General features: G+C 39.8%; 1 protein-coding gene across 6 annotated transcripts in view; it reads left to right on the forward strand.

Moving 5' to 3' along the window:
* HOMER1 (homer scaffold protein 1) overlaps positions 1-21,929 on the forward strand; it is a 73,908-nt gene that overhangs the window by 39,485 nt on the left and 12,494 nt on the right. For all 6 annotated transcript variants that reach the window (XM_083576239.1, XM_083576241.1, XM_083576238.1 and 3 more), the window contains 2 exons: positions 5,112-5,254; positions 17,894-18,050. In XM_083576239.1, coding sequence (XP_083432365.1) covers positions 5,112-5,254; positions 17,894-18,050 — 300 coding nt within the window. The remainder of the gene's footprint in view (positions 1-5,111; positions 5,255-17,893; positions 18,051-21,929) is intronic.

Consider the following 21,929-nt stretch of genomic DNA (forward strand, 5'->3'; position numbering starts at 1 on the left):
TACACAATATGCTTCAGTGTGTCCAAAGCTGAGTAGCATGTGGTGTTATCTTTGATATTTTTCTTACCACATTATCCATGGATGGAGAAAAACTGAATTAAATGGGGGGAACATGGGCTGCAACTTGGATGAGGACAACTTTGTGTGGGATGACATGAAAAAACATGCACACATGGCATGCATCAATTTACACTGTGGTGTGTATGTATCTGGGGTGCAATATGTTTCAGTGTAAGATATTAGATACCAATGACAAAACTGCACAGGTTGGATTTTTCCTACTGAGCACATGTTTCTACTAAAACTGTTACAGCAAAATATTTCTATTTCACAAGCTCATGAATGATAATGGAAATCAAATGATAAATGCTCCCATCTACCCTACAACAGTACATCCTAGATATTCCATAGGATAGCTGCTTCTACCTTACATTACAGACAGTTCCCCCTAGGACATGTTTTGTGTCTTGGGGGCCTAACATCCTTGGGCATTTTGGCCTCAGTACAATATGCAGAAACCCTTATATCCTCCTGTGTGTATTCTGGAGTCTCTCTGTCCTCCCCCGCCCAAACTAAGATTCTAGAAGGGCGTCCTAGCAGGTAACATTTAGGAAAGACAATTGCCAAGACACTTATACAGTATATCCACAATTTTCCTGGCTGAGGTGAGGTCACTTGAAGCTATAGCTGTAGTTTGATGTACTAGCTCAAGAACACAGAGTACAAACACAAAGCTTACCCTCAACAATGAGAAAAAATTAATGTTTATGTGTGGTGTGAGATATATGTTACTGCTCTGTGGAAGCTTCCATCGGATAAAAAATTCAGTATGAAAATTCTTCAGTTAGAAGGAAGATGTTATAAATATGGAGGAAAACCAGGACGAGTGTTGCATGTGGATTATATCTCCTCTCACTCTTTTCCTTATAAAGTAATTGACTTGCAAGTATCAACAAGGCGTTCATGAGTGGCATTTGGTATTTATATTTTAATCTGAATTTATTTATTTATTATATACTGGTGCATTAATTTAAATAGCTGCTAGAAATGGTCAGTTGTTGTTTTTTATTTGTCATTGCAACCCCTTACCTTTATTACCTAGAAGTCTTCTGGCACTGCAGCTTTAAGAATAGTTGTTGAAAAACTTAGAGGAAAGCTTTTAAGTATACCCAGTGAATATTATAATATCTTTGCCCCTGTTAGTTTTCTTATCTTCCTTGTAACCACCTCAGGTGTTCAATCTGCTCTGAAATGCAAAATAAAGCCTTTTAGAAATCAGGCAACTTTCTGTTAAAATGCAGAATTTCATGTTGCTTTGTCTGGAGTTTCTTGAAAATAAGAAACTGCTATTTGGTTTTACTTAGAGAACACTTCAGTTGTTATAGTTACAAAAGAAATATTGAAAATGTGAACCTAGTGCATGCCTTAAATACTTTTTAAAAATACTAATAGCAATATGTTCTGATACTTAAATGATTGTATAGCAGTAATCATTTGCCCCTCCCCTCCCCAATCTTATAATTGGAATGTAGAAACTGGTTACCCTTTTGTCACAGAGTAAAGGTACCCCTGACCATAAGGTCCAGTCGCGAACGATTCTGGGCTCATCTCACTTTACTGGCCGAGGGAGCCGGCGTGCAGCTTCCAGGTCACTTGGCCAGCATGACTAAGCTGCTTCTGGCGAAACCAGAGCAGCACACGGAAACGCCATTTACCTTCCCGCTGCAGCAGTACCTATTTATCTACTTGCACTTTGACGTGCTTGCGAACTACTAGGTGGGCAGGAGCAGGGACCGAGCAACATGAGCTAACCCCGTCGTGGGGATTCGAACCGCCAACCTTCCGATCAGCAAGCCCAAGGTTCAGTGGTTTAGACCACAGCACCACCTGCATGTCACAGAGTAGCTTGGTCCAAAGGGCTGTGTAAACCTCCCTGACCAGTCAGCCTGAATCACATTGCTTTAAATGGCAGTGAGTGTCTTGAGTTCTTCCTCATACAAGACCTAGGACTCATATATTTATTCCTGTGAATGGATGATAACGTAATAGGGAACATAAGAAAGCTGGCAGTATGCAGTTTGAACTGTATTGTTTCCTAGGGCTGCCATACATCTGGATTATTCCAGACATTACTGGGATTTCAAAGGCAGAATTGATGTTCGGGGGGGGGGGATATCTGAAAGGTGGTGCTTTTTTGTATTTTTTGTTTTTTTAAAAAGCTCAACAACTTTTGGGGTGCCCTGGTTTTTACTTTTTGAAATATGGCAACCTTACTGTTTCCTAATTCATGAGGTTTTTTTCTGTTTACATGTACGGTAACTGGTGAAGACTGTTTTAGGTAATTAATGTAAAATACCAACATAAAGAAGAATCACTATCGCACGATCACCTTTGCTGACAGTTGCACTATTAATTCTATGCTTCTAATCCCTAAATAAATTTCAGTTACTAACAGAAATACTGTGTTATTTTTTACAAAAAGTAAACTGAAAGTGACTTACAATATAATACAAAAATTAAAACCAATACAAGAAAACCCTTAAAACATTCATATATATAAAATACGGTCTAACACATCCCAGCTACTAAAGGGAGGCCACAATATTTAAAACTCTCCAGGTTGAAAGCAAAAAGCCTGGCTGAAAAGAAACGTTTCTGCTTAGTGCCTAAAAGTTGCTAGTCATGGCACCAGACATGTCTCCCTGAGAAGAGCATTCCATAAGCAGGGAGCCACCACTGAAAAGTCCCGTCCCCACGTTGCCACCCTCTGTACTTCTCCTATTCCACAGAGAAGGGCCTTAGGTGATGAAAGCAGGGTCTGGGTTGGTTCATGTAGGGGTAGGTGGTCCTTGAAGTATTGCAGTCTTGAGCCCCATAAAGCTTTATAGGTCTAAAGCTTAGAATTGGGTCTGGAGGTTAATTGAAAATGTACCAGAATTGGCTTTATATACTCAAACCATCTTGCATCAGCCCTCAATCTGGTTGCCGAGTTCTGCATCAACCATAGTTTCTAAACTGTCTTTAAAGGCAGGCCCACATATAGTGCATTGCAGTAATCTTTATCAACGACTTGGATGATGGACTCAAGGGCATCCTGATCAAATTTGCAGATGACACCAAACTGGGAGGGGTGGCTAACACCCCAGAGGACAGGATCACACTTCAAAACGACCTTGACAGATTAGAGAACTGGGCCAAAACAAACAAGAGGAATTTTAACAGGGAGAAATGTAAAGTATTGCACTTGGGCAAAAAAAATGAGAGGCACAAATACAAGATGGGTGACACCTGGCTTGAGAGCAGTACATGTGAAAAGGATCTGGGAGTCTTGGTTGACCACAAACTTGACATGAGCCAACAGTGTGACGCGGCAGCTAAAAAAGCCAATGCAATTCTGGGCTGCATCAATAGGAGTATAGCATCTAGATCAAGGGAAGTAATAGTGCCACTGTATTCTGCTCTGGTCAGACCTCACCTGGAGTACTGTGTCCAGTTCTGGGCACCACAGTTCAAGAAGGACACTGACAAACTGGAACGTGTCCAGAGGAGGGCAACCAAAATGGTCAAAGGCCTGGAAACGATGCCTTATGAGGAACGGCTAAGGGAGCTGGGCATGTTTAGCCTGGAGAAGAGGAGGTTAAGGGGTGATATGATAGCCATGTTCAAATATATAAAAGGATGTCACATAGAGGAGGGAGAAAGGTTGTTTTTTGCTGCTCCAGAGAAGCGGACACGGAGCAATGGATCCAAACTACAAGAAAGAAGATTCCACCTAAACATTAGGAAGAACTTCCTGACAGTAAGAGCTGTTCGACAGTGGAATTTGCTGCCAAGGAGTGTGGTGGAGTCTCCTTCTTTGGAGGTCTTTAAGCAGAGGCTTGACAACCATATGTCAGGAGTGCTCTGATGGTGTTTCCTGCTTGGCAGGGGGTTGGACTCGATGGCCCTTGTGGTCTCTTCCAACTCTATGATTCTATGATTCTATGATCTATTAATTCATGAGGTGTTGTAAGTTCCCGGACTATCATATGGAGTCTCAAGCACACAGGGATGTGGAAGAAGAGAGGGGAGGGATTCCCATTTGATTCAGACCTAGCCTTAGGTGATAAGGCATCTTTAAATATGCTGCAACCAGATGGTAAAGCTAATGTGATTTTTATTAATATGTGACAAGAAGTATTTGATCTATCTTGGTTTTTTAAAAATTCCTATGACAACCTGACTTACAGAATTTGAGTCATTTATACAAACGTACAGGACAATTTTGTATTCATTTGCTCTGGATTTTAGTACACATGTTTTTAAGCTGTTGTGTAAAACTCCCATTTCATATTGGTACACAAATACTGATTTAAATGGATATCTGTTATATAACGAGGAACAGCTTAAATACAGCAAATGTAATAACAACTGTGTTTTAGTCAATGGGATATACAAACTACTATAGGTATCTTAGGTCTTTTGCATTTGTTAGTTTATTTCCATACAAAATAGAACTTAAATGTGGTGTATATGTCTTTAACTACTAGAAAAGTCAGAAAATGGGATCCGGAGTCCCCAAAGTGGAAACATTACCATATCCATAATATTTGGAGTACTACCATACTGCTCCCAAAATTGAAATTTGGAGTGCACATTATCCTAGACACCCTGCTTAACTAGAGAAAACTGAAAATTTTTCCTTCAAAAGCAAGGGTCTGAAGTTTATCCCAAAATTGTTAAAGTACTCCAGATCAACCAGAAAGCTGTAATTTGGTATACATGTGGCCCAAGGCATACTGATTACTAGTAAAGATGGAAACATGGTCATATATATGATCTCTTAGGATGAGATGTGACATTTATTTTGTAACAGAAGCCAGTACTCTACCGCATAAAACTAAATGGTCTTAATGGGCATTCTAGGCCAGTTCCCTATGCAAGTGAAGATAACCAATTAATTCATTTGTTTTTCTTTCAAATGATGGAGAAAAAGTTGCCATTTTTTCCCTCTTATATCTGCTAAGGGTGTAATAGGTGTAAAATTCAACTCTAGTACTTGGATGTTTGTCTATTATTGGAAGTACATTTGTGCATAATTCAGTGTGTAACCATAATTTTATTTTTTTAAGGAATCTGCAGGAGGTGATATTCAATCTCCTCTTACACCTGAGAGTATTAATGGAACAGATGATGAAAGAACAACCCCAGAAGTGACGCAAAACTCAGAACCAAGGGCTGAACCAACCCAGAATGCATTACCATTTGCGCATAGGTACAGATTTCATTCACACATCCTTATTAAGTAATACGTGTGCACTTTATTGTTAAGACGGCCTCTTTCTCCATTTGTTTAATTTAAAATTTTAAAAGACTTAATGCTTGCAGTGTGGATCTGTATCCAAAGAGGCGTTTGTGCAGAGGGTGCAGTGAAGGAGCCACACTATTACTAAGGGACTACTGTTCAGTTTAAAAAGAAGCTTGTCTCTTCAGGAGGGAAACCACTGCAGCAAAAACAAGAAACGTCACAGGTTTCGCCCTCCTGTGTGCATAGCCCACTTATGTATGTCAGTTTTACCCTTTTCTTAAAGTAAAGAAAAGGAAATGGAATAGAATGGCTACTTTTGAGCTTCAATTTTTTTTTCCTGGGAAGTACAATACAGATGCCTCTGAGACTTTAATATTTTGGACTAAATGCAGATTAAAAGAAGAAGGGGAAAAAGTAGAAGCTGCAACAAAACGTTGCAATGTGGAGTGCTTCTGTCCAGGGTGCCAGTCAGCCATGTCAGAATTCTTAATTTCTTACCTCCTATCCCCTGTTTTCCTCTCTGCCTCCACGCCCACTCACCCGCTGTTGGTCAGCAAGCCAGGCCTACTGAGCATGCTCATTCCTCACTGGGCTATTTTGGGGAAGTGGCTTTAAAGATTGCTTGTACTTCTGCAGCCCTTTGGGTTCCTCCCAGCTGGCAGGTTCCTTCCTCTTGTGTGTGGATGGTGCTATTACGGCTACATAAGGATCCACACTAGGAGAATTGAGTTTGCTATTAATATTAATATATAGGATGAGTGATCACACTATGCTGCAACCTTTAACTTTCTAGTGTACAAGAATATTTTATACAGCCTCAAGAATTATTGGTCTAGTGTGTGTATTTTGTGGGTAATGAGAATTACTTCAGATTCTTGAGCTACGTGGTATTATTCTCTTTTGCACTTAAAAATGGCACTTAAGCAGGTCTTGAATGTCAAAGGAAATGCTAATATCCAAAACAAGTATGTTTTATGGGAAAATATGACATTATATAATACCTTCAGCCTGATGATTAAAACATTGATGAAATCAGAATTGTGATATTTCACATGAAGATGAGCAGGCAGGTGTTTGACATTTATTATATAGTGAACCATCTTTTCGCATCTAGAAGGGCTGAACTTTAACTTTTCTAATGTAATTTTTATATATTGCACTAAAGCACATTAAGTTGAAGCAGAGTGTTTGAATTATTTTGAGCTGCTGTAGTTTCCAATTCTTATGTAAAATCTGTGGGCACAGAACTGTGCCCACCTTCTATTTTAGATAGTCCTATTCACTTGTGCGATGGGGAAAGAAGAACAAAATACTATCTCCTCATCCCCATATCAAACAGCTGATTAATTTGAGATTGCATACCAGTGATAAGAACTGTATGTGCAGATATGGGTTCTGGATATTGGGATCCAGATTATGGTTAATGTGAAACCGTACCAAATTTGTCCAGACACATTTACTACTCTAGCCATCAAAATATATGATCATGAGTTGAGCTAAATAACTTGAAAAGTATATGTTGAAGTGACTTTGGTAACCTATCTTGATTATTGCAAAATGACCAATTCCTATTTATATTGTGGTAAATTGTGTCTGAAGATAGGAGTGCCTGGCGTGCTCTGGTCCATGTGGTCACGAAGAGTTGGACACGACTAAACAACAACAAATTGTGTCTGTTTTTAAAAACAATTTAAAAACTGTCACTCAGACTAACAGCAGATATTATTTTCCTGAAAATAAGTAATTGTACTACAGTTTAAACTGTATCATTAGTAGCAGAAGTCTAAATTTGATCTATGTACATTTCTACAATATGTATACACACTTTGAGAGAGAATCTTTTACAGTATTGTGCTATTGGGCTTCAAAATTTCGAATTGGTCTTCCAGTACTGAACCTTCTGCTGAAACAGAAGAATATTTGTTGCCTGAATCTCATGTGAACAGTCTCTTCTTAAGTTACTTACATGTAGATTTCACCAGCAAGTTATGATTTAATATGCAGAGGTGACTTTCAACATACTGGTATATGTTGTAGTTCAGTGTAGATTTTTATAGACAACTGCTTTGTTATGGGCTCTTCTTGATGGAGAGAGTTTGTAGACTTTTAGAAACTCCTAGGACTTTTTTTTTATCAGAAAGGTATGTTTCTTTGAAGATTAAAAAAAAATGTGTTCACAAATACTTTGGTTTCTATTCTGTCAGTTAGGGGTGTGTGGGTATGAGCAGTGGCGTAGCGTGGGTTGTCAGCACCCGGGGCAAGGCAAGTAATTTGCGCCCCCTAACCCGTGGATTTGCGCCCCCTAACCCGTGGATTTGCGCCCCCTAACCCATGGATTTGCCCTAACCCCAGATGTTGCACCCGGTGCGGCCCGCCCCCCCTGCACCCCCCACGCTACGCCACTGGGTATGAGTGAATGAAAGGGTGGGGGAAGAATCTCAAATTGACTTCTGAAAATGGACTGTTGTGGTAATCGTGCTGATAGAAACATATAACTGAGTGGTAATTACATTCCCTGTTCTGTGGATCTTAAATGCTGAAGATTTATACTTACTGTTGTATCTGCTGCCCACTTTTTAAGAACAAAAAGGCGAAATTTTCAGTAGAGCTATTTCCCTGATATGAAATCTTTGGCAAAAAAATGTATTAATTGGGGTTTTGGATATTTTTCAAAGGAGACCATGGGGGGGGGGGGAATAGCCATCCTAGATGTTTTAAGTTTTCACATGTGCATATTTTACTTATTATTGTGAATTGGGGGGGGGGCTGCTGGATAGCTAGCCACATTTATACATTTGAATCCAATTTTGGATGCTTCTAAAATCAACCTTTACATTATTAAATGTTCATTTTACAAGAAAACCAGAGCACTGCTTGAAAACAAGTGGAATGTTGTTTAATAACCTTTAAAAACTGGAGATTAATAAGTAGGTTGGAGACAGCTTCTCAGATATTTCGGATGTCCTGTTAAAATTGCTTGTCAACACTGACTTGAAGATGTTCCTAAGTATCTTTTCAGTATCATAAACTGTGTCATATATCTTCTTATTGGAACATTTTAATATATAGTGTGTTTGGAAAATACATTGTAGAACTAACAGAAATAGATTTATAGTGATGTGATTGCTTGCCTACTTAAGTAATTGTTTTTTCTGTTCAAAGTTTTGGCAAAAAAAACCCCCACAAACAAACCTGATTTATTGCCATAGTGAAGAGGTTCTTTCAGATCATGGATTTCTTTTAATTTTTATTCTCTGTATAGCAAACCATTTGATAATACTGCATGTATATCCATTACTGTAACAAATTTGTTAAGACCCTGTTTCTCTCCTATGGGTTATTATTAAAGAATGACTATAGAAATTTACCTTTTGAAGACTGGCTTGCATTTTTAAAATATGTATTATGTTTGTACTGAGGCATTTATAACTTTACTGTTTAGCAAAAAGTTTTTTTTTTTAAATTAAAGGCTTTACTATATTCCTTAAATATCTTAAATTGGAATCCAAACATCATCTTTGATTTGCACAACCTTCCTATGTGTGTAGTTTATCCTTGCTTTAAATCACATCAATAAATGGTAAAGATAAATTGGCTTTTTACCTGTCCTTCATCATAAAGTCCCAGGGTAGAAGATTATAACAATATAATGGCACTGCAAGCAAAAATGTAGCAACCCTAGCCCCGTATTAATTTTTCTGTAGGTCCTTTCCATCCTTGGTTCCTCTTTTACCCCAAGTTCTGTTCTTGCACCACTTACAGTTGCTTCAAACCCTTGTTTTGCTTATTTCTCCTTCTTCTATCAGCTACTTTGGCTCATGCTCAGCATTCTTTGTTGTACAACACTCTTGTTTCATTCTTTCCCAGCAATATACAGCTTAGACTATGGATGGGTATTTTCTCTATACGAAGAGAGGCAGATGTGCACATGAACAGTTTTAACTCTGTGAAACTGCTCCTGCAATCCACCAGCTCCTAGCTTCTCTCAAAGGACCTTGCATCTGTGTGTTCCATGGTTCCTATTCCCATTCTCAGTTCTTAGAATGTTTGCAAATATGTTAAGGCGTCATCAGTTGATGCCAGACGTTTCACCATCACCACAACCAAAATCCTTTTGTTAGGTCAATTCATTATCTTATATAAATAACAGCAAACTAGGTCTTATTAAATAGAAGTGTAATGCATTGCAGAAAAAAAGCACTCAAAACTCCAGCTGGTTTGGTATCAGTGTTGTCATCCTTGTACATTCTGCCTTTCGTTCAAAAGTAAATTATTCAGGAAATTACCAGAATTTAAATTCTGAGCAATATTGTTTCCTTCCTTTGCTTCATGCCCATGAAGCAAAAGTACTTCTGTATAAAGTATGGTCAACCCTTATTGGGATCTGGCCAGACATCCCAAGGGTAGCCCTCTTGCCTGGAGGGAAGTGAGCACAGATATTGCAGTGCTAGTTTTCAGGAAAGATTTGTGTGGATTCATATGTTATGGGTACTATCTAGCAGCAAACAAACTAATTAAAAGCAATGGTGCCTAGCCACAAATGATAAGTAAAAATAATATAAAAGTCAGGGTAAAATTGCTGGAGTATTTTATTTACAAATAAATACAAAAATTCAATGATAGAGCACATGCTTTTCATGCAGAAGAACCCAAATTTATTCTCTGGCATCTCCAGGTATGGCTGGAAAAGGCTCTTGGCCTGAAGCCCTGTAGTGAACCACATGGACCCCATGGTCTGACATTGTAGAAGGCAGGTTTCTATTATTAAACCAGTGATATATCTAAATACACGTCAGCAGACAAAAAGCACGCATTATTTTGGAACTCTACATTCAGGGGATAGAGTTTAAAAACAACAATAATAAACATGTTTAATAAACATGTTGCTGACCAACGTTCTTAAAAACCATAATGCATTGTAAATATGTTTTAACTGAAAGTAGCACAGGAAACATCTAATAACAGATAGTTAATGCATTTTAATACATAGTCTTCAATGGCTCAAATTTACAAAGTAGTGTCATATTTCATTTTCAGAGTTCTCCTCCAGTTCAGGCTTGCATATAGTTATGTAGCCTAACAGTAGAAGCCTGGGCATATTTCCCTGGAAGTAAGTCCCATTATGCTTAATGAGGTTTACTCCCGTGTAAATGTGTATAGGATTGCGATTTAAAGCAGGAGTTCTTCTCCTTATTGAATTGACTGTAATTTAAATCTTAAATGATTTTCATCATACGTTTATCTCAATCATCTCATGAATATATCAAACATTTATTTGGATCTTAAGAGAAATTAATTCAAGGAAATTTGCAGAAGGAAAGTTTCCCTCCCCTTTTCATTTGCAGCAATCTGCCCCCTTCCAAAAAGCATTTTGCTTTTATTAAATGTTCTTTTTAGAACTGGCAATTCCCTCCTGAACAAAACTGGATGGATCGGGGGGGGGGGGGGGAGGGGAAGGGAGGAGTTGAGCAGCTGGAGGAAAGCAGAATTTCCCAAAATTGGGCTTGGAACCAAAACTATGTTAAGCAAGTTTACAGAAGGAAAGTTTTAATTTGCATCCCCACACACCCCTTTCTGCATTGTTCAGGAGAGTCCCTGACCCTCTTAAGAGGCTTTGCCTGGAAGGTGGGGAGGGCACAGTTGGCTGCAAGGTGGGGAGGGGAAACTGCCCTTTCATGAACATCCTTGTTAGCTTACTTTATAATCCAGGTCTTTTGTAGAAGTAGAAGGATACCATGTCAATGCAGGGCCTTAATTGATCTTCAGCATAATTGAACAAAATATTTATTTATGCTTAGTGTAAAGATTTACACTGAGAGAGAAGTGCTTATAGCAGCGAATGTAAATGCTAAGCATGTACAGCAGGCAAATTTCTATCTACACCCCTCTCTGTTCTGCTCCCATACCAAACAAGAATCATTATCAGAGCTTCGGGATATATCCTCTCAAGGCAAAACACACAAGGGTGTGAAGTAAGGTTGCTGAGTCATGTGGCTTGGAGAGAGAGGATACAACCTAGAGAGAGTCTCATGAGCCAAAGGGAGTTTCCCAACCCTGATTTTAGAATAATTCAGTTGAAGCGGCTTCAACTGCAAAAAGAAAATATGCCAATAACAGCACTATGGGTTACACAAGACACTAATCATGTGGTTTTCTCTTGAGTTCTATATTTTTCCTTCACAAATATGGGAACTAGTTCCAGACCCTCTAAGTGTCCCTGTTTTCCAGAAGCCATTCCAGTTTTGATCTGATTTGATCCCAGAATGTCCCACTTTTTCTTAAGATGTCCTTATTTTCATTGGAGAAATGTTGGAGGGTATGGAGTTCTTTACCCCTGCCCTGGAATGCATTTGTGTTTTTGTGGCAGTTAATACTATCTTTCATGAGGAAGTAACAGTAAACGAGAAGATGAATTCAGCTTGCTTACTACACAAACTGCTTTGAGAATATTTTGAAGGATAGTGGTGTATAAATATTTTAAATAAATAAATTTGTAAACAAATTTTAGTCTTGAAATTCTGTTATTAGCCAGTTGATCCTTTTGGGGGTGGGGCAGATTGTATAGATCTATCACACACACTAATTGCAAACTCCTCGTGCTCTATGTAGCCAATGTCGCACTATCCACACAACAGCAAGTTACCACCAAAGCTGACAGAACTTTTTAAAAAGAAAAAATGGAGGCAAACAGCCCAGTGATGACTAAGCATGCTCAGTGGGCAGTGAATGCTATTTAACTGTGAGGAAATGAAACAGAAAATGTGGTGGAGGGTGGAATGGTTGGAGCCCTGAACTGCGCACTACAGAATTTTGTTGCAGGTCCCTTGCAATAAAACTAGTGGTAATCCAACATCGCAAGTATACTGTCCTATTTCTTCCTTCCATCCATAATGGAAGGAGAGAAGCCTTAGTGCAGGGGCTATTCCTATTCCTACACTGAAAAGAATTGGATGGTATGTGTACTTCACTGTTTGGAGAAGAAGTAAAATGACAGACTTCCAGGAAATTGTGAAGGGAAGGGAGTGATCTTGCTGGTTATTACCATTGGGGGGGGGGAATGCCAAAGGGCCACATAACTTTAACACACACATGACAAATACTGTAAGAGAGTGCAAATGATCTGAGAGAACCTTTGCAGAAGCTCACATAATATTGCTGGCTATCAAGGAGAGAAGTTATGACCTTTTGCCTCCACCAGTATCGGAGGCATTATCGAACAGGTGTGACTCTTGTGCAGTTGCATTCATTATGGTGCTAATGATAGCACTTGACATCTCAGCGTCCAGGAAAGGCATAATTATTTATACTCCAAAATCACTATACCAGATGCCATATGAAATGTGGCTCTCTCTTCACACACATTTAAAAAATATTTTTCCCAATCTACTTTGAGTTAGAAGAATGCAGTAATAGCCCTATCAAAATATTTTTAAACGAAAACCTAAACATTTTAAGATGGCAGCGGTGTATGTATATAATGTGTGTATTAATTAAATAGTTCATTCAGATATAAATAAATAAAAATAAATAAAACAGCAGCATAGATTTACTTTAAATAAATGAAAATACCAAAACACTTAAAAAATAGCCCAGTCATACTTCACAAACAGCATTTAAGACTCAGTGGCCCAAAATAATTAAGTTTTGAAATCCACTTAAAAGTTTGTGCCCATCTTAGTGGGGAGGAAACTTCATAACTTGGGTACCATCACAACAAAGGCCCTATCTCTTGTGTCTGGCAGCTGAATCAAGCCTAGATGCATGGCCTCTGAAGCACGTTTTTGTACCCAAGCAGGCTTGTATGAGTGTAGGCTGACCTTCAGGCTACTTGATCACAAACTCTTTAGGACTTTAAAATGTGCCAGTAGCCAGTACAATTGGTACAGGACCACTGTCACATGGGACCAGAAAACATCTGGCAGGGGGGCTGTCTTCTGCACCAGTTGAGGTATCGGAGCCATCATCAATGGTAGCTCCACTCAGAGTGTCTTTCAGTAGTCCAGCCTAGATGTGACTGGTGCATGAGCAATCAAGGCAAGATCTGACCTCTCTCTAAAGGGGATGCAGCTGGCATGATTCAGATTCTACTCTTGGTCACATAGATGCAGCTGGCATCAAATTTCAATCATTCCGTGATGTAGAATAGTACAAAGGTAGCTCATTTGGGAATCCCAGGTTTACAAGAGCCAAGAGAAGATTTCAAAAACCTTGCATTGCATGCCAAAAGACAGATAATAACTCAAGGTGTTGCAACTAATTGTCACATAAGGGATTATTTAACTAGCAACTATAGAGCACTTTCTGTATTTTAAAGAAAGTGTCCAACAGCTTTTATTGTGGTGAATATATTTTGTTGCCTTGAGCATAGAGAGAAGCAGTAAGTAGGGTAATCCAGTTCTTAAGCAGGGTGGCAAAGGAAAAGGAAATTTGTACATTTTCGATACCATTTATGTTATATTTATTTGCTGCTTTTTACAGCAAAGTGTCTTAAACTGACCCACAGGGGAAAAAATAACAAGAAACATTAAAACCAAATGTCAAAACAGCAGTAATACAAGTACTCATTCATATATAAACAAATCCTACCTATCCTCTTAAAAGATGAGCACAAAAGAGGCCGCAGGCATAACTAGTTACCCACCGAATTAAGGGCCAAAATTTGGCTGACATCTAAAAGTAGACCATAATGGTGCCAGCTGTGCTTCCTTGGGGGAAAGCATTCCACAAGCGGGAAGCCACCACTGGAAAAGCCTGTACTTGTGTTGTCACCTTCTGCATCCCCTTGGACGAGAAACACAGAGAAGGGTCTCATATGATGAACACGGTGTTTGGGTTGGTTCATGTAGGGAGAGGCGTCCCTGAGGTATTGGGGTCCTGAACCACATATTGCTTAATAGGTCAAAACTAGCACTTTGTTATGGACACTTACTGGTAGCCAGTACAGTTGTGTCAGGATACGTGTTACGTACTCAGTCCACCTGGCTGTTGAATTCTGTACCAACCAAGAGCAGTTTCAAAGGCAGCCCCATGTATATAGTACATTGCCGTAATGTATACTGGAGTTTACCAGAATGTAGACAACAGAAGTCAGTTTATCTCTGTCCACATAGCCATCTGGACTTAGCTGCATAGAATGCAATCTGCTCCACCAAGGCCAGTTGTGCATCAAGCAGCAGTAATGGATCCAGAAGTAGCCCCAGGCTACACACCTGCTCCTTCAGAGGGACTGTGACCCAATCCAGAGCAGCCATGGATCTGAGGGAAACACCCACTAACAGTACCTCAGCCTTATTCAATTAAGTTTCAGTTTATTGGGTCTTATCCAGTCCATTACTGAGGCAAGACACCAGTCTAGCAGAGTCACTGCCACGCCTACATAGAATCGTAGAACTGTAAAGTTGGAAGGGATTCCAAGGGTCATCTAGTCCAATTCCCTGAAATGCAGGAATCGTAACTAAAGAGCCAGTGTGGTGTAGTGGTTAAGAGTGGTAGTCTCATAATCTGGTGAACCGGGTTCGCGTCTCCACTCCTCCACATGCAGCTGCTGGGTGACCTTGGGCCAGTCACACTTCTTTGAAGTCTCTCAGCCCCACTCACCTCACAGAGTGTTTGTTGTGGGGGGGGGTGGGAAGGGAAAGAAGAAAGTTAGCCACTTTGAGACTCCTTCAGGTAGTGATAAAGTGGGATATCAAATCCAAACTCCTCCTCTTCTTCTAAATAATCCCTGACCAATGGCCATCCAACATCTGCTTAAAAACCTTCAATGAAGGGGAGTCCACCACCTTGCAAGGGAGTCCATTCTGCTGTTGCATAGCTATTACTGTCAAAAAGTTCTTTTTAATGTTTAGTTGGAATCTCCTTTCTTGTAATTTGATTCCATTGGTTTGGGTCCTACCCACCAGGGCAGTAGAAAACAAGCCTGCTCCATTTCCCATGTGACAGACCTTTAGATATTTGAAGATGGCTATCATATCACCTCTCAGTCTCCTCTTCTCCGGGCTAAACATACCCAACTCCTTCGACTGTTGCTCAAAAGTCTTGGTTTCCAGACCCTTCATTTTGGTTTCCACCCTCTGCACACTCTTCAGCTTGTCAATATCCTTATATTGTGTCCAGAACTGGACACTGTACTCCAGGTGGGGTCTGACGAAGGTGGAATAAAGCAGTACTATTACTTCCCTTAATCTGGACACAATACTTCGGCAGCTGTGATAGAGCAATGTATCACCAGCACATTACTGAAAATGTACTCCAGAGCTCTGGGTGAGCCCATTCAGTATAGGAAAACCTAAACCTGCAGTACTGAGGACTGTAGGGGCTGAACAACACCCCCCCATCACCAGCCTCTGAAGATAACCATCCTGAATTGTATTGGAACCTGAAAAGCGGCACTGCCTACCCTCAATTTGGATAGTCACAAATACTGTGGTCAGTGGTATAGAAAGCCACTGAGAGATCAAGGAACAGTAACAGAGACACAGGCCGCCTGTTTCTCCTAAGAAAGGTCTTTGTGACCAAGGTGGTTTCCATGCCCAAGCTGGGCCCAAACCCTGATTGAAATAGGTCTGAAAAGTTAGTCTTACACAAGAGAGCCTGGATCTGACCTGCAGCCATGCACTCAAGAACGTTCCTTAAGAAACAAACATTGGCAAGTGGTCACTAATTGTTTAGATTTTATGGATCCAGGAAAGGTTTCTAATGAGTGGTCTTACCATCACCTCCTTTTGGCAAGCAAGGACCACCCCTTCTTGCATGGCCAAGCAAGCTGCTGCCTCCTTGTTAGATTTTACCAGCCTTGAAGAGCAAGAGTAAGAACAGAAATGGTCACCTGTGCTGATGCCAGCACCTTGTCCACACCCTCGTGCTTTACTAACAAACTCTAGATGGCTCTTGAGAATCACATGCTAAAATAGTGGAGTCAAGGTCTCAGCTGATTCAAGTGATTTTATCTTCAAATTGCTCTGCAAACAAATCACAGCAAGCCACCACTGGTTTTAGCTCAGCTAGATTATCATTAGAATTTATTAAATTTGTATACTGCCCTTCATCTCAAGATCCCAGGGCAGTTCACAACAGATAAATACAAAATGAGAATACAAAATACTTTACATACTAAATAAACAAAAGGAAAAACAAACCAATAACCCACAAACACATTGCAAACAAAGTAGGCTTTATATCACCTTCATTGCCACTGAGTAAACTTGATAATGAGCACTCACTAGTTTTCTGTTGCATTCGCCTGAAGATTTTCTCCACTTGCATTCAAGTCGTCTTCCAGCTTGTTTCATTGCCCAAGGCTCTGGTGTATACCAAAGAAGCCAACAGGGTTCTATCAAGTGGCAGAGGGAACTCGGGGGATTGTGTCAGTGGCCCAGATCATCCATGTTTTCTACAGGCAACCAGGGCCAGTCATATCAGCTGGAAAATCCTCCATAGGGTCTGGGAACTAATTGAATCCTTCAGCCTTCAAGGACATTCCCCTGCCTCTGTGGAGGGAGAAAGCTGCTGAAAACCTAAAATGCAACAGGAAGTGATCTGATGTTGACAACAGACTGGATCACTCTCCGATCACCCTATTTCTGCTCAGTTGATGAAATCAGATGTATAGGCTATGCCCTGCTACATGTGTGAGGCCAATGGCCTGTTGAGACAGTGCCATGGTTGTCATGGCAGCCATGAAGTCCTGAGCTGTCCCAGATTTAATGGCCTCAACATGGATGCCAAAGTCCCCCAGAACCAACAGTCTGCGTCACCTCAACACCATATCTATGGTTTTAATTTTTTTATTGTTTTAATGACTTTTACTTATAATTTATTGTTTTATTATGTTGGTTAACTGCTTCAAAGTTTTTTTTTTTTACAATCAAATGGTATATAAATTTTATGACAGATGTAATGGCAAACTGTGGTTAGTTTACAAATGAAAGCAAATGTTTCTATCTTCCTTGAGGTTGAGCAGGGGAAGGGAGAGTACATGGACCTTGGGCTTGTCCAAGTTATTTTCCATATTGCTAATCTTTGGCTTAGGCATACTTTCAAACTCTCTCTTTGCATATTGTAAGATGGTTAACTAATATAATGCAACTAATTTTTTTACTAATTCCTGACCTGTTATTGGAGAAGGTAACAACAGGTGTTTTCATTGTTTACTTTTTATCTTCTATGATTAGGTAATATCTAGTATGAAAATTCAAAAAAACCATTCACATATTCACAGTCAGATATTTGTCTTCCAAAACATACAAAGCTACCTTATATTGAGTCAAATAATTGGGCCATCTGCCCCACTAATGTGGCAGTGGCTCTCGGCCATCTTAGGGAGAGGTCTTTCCCAGCCTTGATGTCCTTTTAAGTGGCGAACCAGAGTTTGAACCTAGAATCTTCAGCGTGCAAAATATGTGCTTATCTACTAAGCTTCCTCCCACCCGAATCCCTAGGCAATGTGTTTTTGCATCATGCTCTACTTTGAAAAAAATAATAATCATAGAACTTGGGAGGCTTGCTGGCTTCTAAAGACAATTGTATAGGCATGAGCCAGAGAACAAAAATAACCCAGTGATGCTGTGGTCTCCACTATTGTGACAACTGTTTTTTTGTCCATAGTTCAGCAATCGGCAAGCACTGGGAGGCAGAACTTGCAACACTCAAGGGTAACAATGCCAAGCTTACAGCAGCTCTGCTCGAGTCCACTGCCAACGTGAAACAATGGAAACAACAGCTTGCTGCATATCAAGAGGAAGCAGAACGTCTACACAAGCGGGTAAGTTTAAAGCTTTTGACTACATATTGTTAGTGGATCTGCATGTTATGAACTAAGAAAAAGGTGCAGTAAAAATCTTCTGGTCATCTGACAATAGCATTCATGCAAGCTGAGCTTTATTTTCTCTTCTGATTAAATATATTATAAAGTTTTCATGTAATAAATTCTCCCGTAGTAATAAATTATATATTATTATATAGTTTGAGTTTCATCTAACAAATCATATAAATATGTATTACTAAGTGATGTCTATAGCGCTGGGTCAGACGTATAAGATTAATCTAGTGTACTTGGACTTGCCTGTATGTGAGTCACTTTAAACCATAGCTAAGCATTATTTTGGTTTAAAGGTGAATGTGCAGTGTACTGGTGCATGGGGCTAAAATCGTGGGCAACTTTGCTTCTCTTCTTCTCATGCTGCTGCTTCACTGCTGGAAGCTAAACCATGGTTTGGTTTAGTGTTAGGTCTCAACCTGGGCTCATGGTTTTTCTTTCTCCGAACAAACCATGAGCTGCAACCTAGGTTTGCTTTTGTGAGCTTGTGCCCATTAAGACAACTTGAAACCAGTGCAAAATAGCTGGAAAATAAATTCTTTATTCATGGAGAAGTGCAGGGGCAAACTATCTCAGTCCAGATATATGGCAGGCACGGTGTCATTTCGTCTGTGTATATTTATGTGCCTTGTGAAATGGTAGCAAGCACAATTTTTTTTCACTTTATATACTGCATTGATTCATATTCAACCAAGCACTAATTCGATAAACTCATAATGTAGACAACTGTGGATATTCAAAATGATCTGCTCTCTTTTCCATCTCTTGTTGTTTCATTTATCCTCTAGTTTGTACATTCCTCCCACTCTAAACTATATTCTCTCTTTAGGTTTGTTAATAAGATAAACTAAGGCAAGTTAAGTACATCACTGCATGAATTAAGATTCTGTAAGGGTGAAGACATACGTAACATTTTTAGAAGAGCATTTGCCCAGGAAGCACATTCACCGCATTCAGTTCAAACATACCTTGTTGACCTCTGGAGGGAAATAGCTCTGCAAGGATAAAGTAGAAGCCTGCAATGTACTCTTCTGCTCAGCTGTTCCTCTTGGTGTCATCCAGAAGCAAACACTCCTAGAGAAGTTTTGTGCTTTTGAATTTTTTTCCGTCTTCAATTTATGAGTTGACAAGTGAGCAGATTAAAATAAAATTAAAAAGTGGATAGCCATCTGAAGTATGGGAGGGAAGGTCAAGAATGTTGGCTGAGCTCACGCATGATTTGTTGGTATGTGTGTCTGTCATTTCAGCTGTAGAGCTGGAAGGAAGCCAGTCTTGCATTTCTGTTAGAAACACCCTTGGTACTGTTTTGTTACATCAAGTTTTATTAAATGTGTTGGAATTTTGGGTGGGTGATGGTTGTAGACAAAAGGGAGCTGTATTTTGTATGCAAATCTGTTAAAGCCCAACATCACTGGATGCAAAAGATTTTTCTATGCATATCCCATTCTCCAGGGAGGATCACTGCAAAGTATTTATCCCAGCATGCCACTGTGATAAGAACCTTTCAGAGGATAAAGGATGGAAGTTCTGAAACTGTCTAAGGGGCAAACTACATATCATATGCAAATGTTTGTAACAAATCCCTGGCAGCTGCATTTCTGAATAAAAGTGGGTTGGGAGGGGCATATTTTCAGTCGAAATGTGGGGAAAGGCTTTTAACCCTTTCCCTGACAGCTAGCTTCTCAAACAAGGAAATACAGTGGTACCTTGGGTACAGATGCTTCACATTACAGACGCTTCAGGTTACAGACTCTGCTAACCCAGAAATATTACCTCGGGTTAAGAACTTTGCTTCAGGATGAGAACAGAGATCGTGCAGTGGCAGTGCAGTGGCAGCAGGAGGCCCCATTTGCTAAAGTGGTGCTTCAGGTTATGAACAGTTTCGGGTTAAGAACGGACCTCCGGAACGAATTAAGTTCTTAACCCGAGGTACTACTGTAGATACTTGCATCCTGATGGTAATCAGGATGGTAATCAGCTAGGATAATTTGGAAAAGAAAAGTCTGTCTGTTGGGAAAAGGCTTAAGCGCCTGCTCCCTATCTAATGCTTCGCTGCTCAAAATGGTTCTCTCCCAAAGCCTATTTTCTTCAGAAAAAGTGGCTGGAGGAGCAGCATTCACACGTGGTTCTTTTTGTCTCTAAAAGACTGTAGTCTTGTTCACACTTGTTTCACTAAAATCCATCCAAGCAAGATGTTTCAGTAAGCTTCAGTACTGTTTTTTGTATGGACACAAATTGCTGACAGGCAATATTGCTGAAAGGCCTATAGCCTTCACAATGCTTAGTTGTTAACCCTTGATCCACCCTCTTTTCTGGGAGCAGCAGACTTCAAAGCTGTAAGGATGATTGAAACAGGTACATCAAGAGCCTCCATAATATTAATATAAATAAAAACTTCAGAATATTTGACAGGTACAGTAAGCACTTTGTGGCCACTGTAGGTGTGGGAGCATCTCTCATTCACCATGAAGAAACTACATTGTCCAATTCACTCCATGTTTTTAAGCATGTTCATGTGCCTATAAATACAATTGAAAGAAATAAGAAAATGTATATTTTGCAAAAGCTGGATTTGCAGGCTATACCTCCCTGCCACATTGTTTCCTACAGTTTTCTTTCCTCCCTTTCCTAGTATAGTGTCTCCTTTGTTTTGTGAAATTATTGACTTAAGTTATAATAGCAGAGGGTTAGTTATAAAGTTGGCTGCATGTTTATGCTGAGAAATGTGTATAAACGTGACCATAAATCACACCTGGGAAGGCTCCTGCAGTGTGCTGTCCTCTTTGTGAATTACTAAGCGTAGCTGACAGACACGGCCAAACTAATAAATCCAACTCTCCAAGGAAACCTATGACATGTTTGTATTTAAAAAACAAATCAACTTCAATTTGTGATCACCTCAATAGCTGTAGTGGTGAAGCAAAACAAGGTAAAGTTGGGAAATCAAAGTGCCTATTCCTGTAAAAGGCTGACCACACACAGTTTGCTTCCTTCCTTCCTGGGCTACTTCCATCCTCAGCAATAGCAGGTTTTTCTGGCCCTCTCTCCCCCTGGCATAATTGGTCCTCAGTAATGCTTAGTAGGTGACAGGCAAGCCTTAGCAGAGAGCACAGGGCTTGTGGCATTTTTTCCCCTTTCCCTTTTCCATCTCGTCATAAAACTATGGCCCTTTACTGATATGCAGTGTAAACCTATCCATGTATATGCCAAAGGAAGTCATAATGTATTCAGTGGTGCTTACATCCAGTTAAGTGTGCATAGGATTTCAACTTCAGTTTTCTTTGTTTTCAACTGGCACCCTTCTGCTGGTGGAAGACTTTGATCCAATGAAGGCTCTTGTCATCAGAATGCAGGGAGAAACAAAGTTTGCTGCTTCCCCTCCTTCTGTACCCAGGCTGTTGCGAAGGGTCAGCTGGTCTCTAGAGCAGATTTTGCATAGCGATATCCTCAAAGGATGAGGGGAAAAGGTGAAAATTGTTTCCCTTACTGTTTCGCTTACAGAAGCCTCTACTGAATTAAAGAGGCTTTTGTTAGCATGGGGATACTATTGGTTATCCCTTAATTAAAGCAGTTAAATATTATATATTAAATATATTAATGCAATAAAGCATAGTGTAGTTCTTCCACCCTCAGCCAGGTGAAAAAAATGCCCCAAAGCACATCTTTGTTCATAGTCCTTTATTGGCACTACTGGAAGACTTAATTTGCTGGGGAAAGTGTGTCCCTTGTTGTTTTTCCTCTATTTGTCCATCCAGTAAGAGCTAGAATTGTAGAATTTGAGGTTAGCCATGCACATGAGAAGAATCCAATTAATGCAGAATCTTA

This window comes from Podarcis filfolensis (assembly GCF_964270895.1).
Source record: "Podarcis filfolensis genome assembly, chromosome: 11".
NCBI lineage: Eukaryota > Metazoa > Chordata > Lepidosauria > Squamata > Lacertidae > Podarcis > Podarcis filfolensis.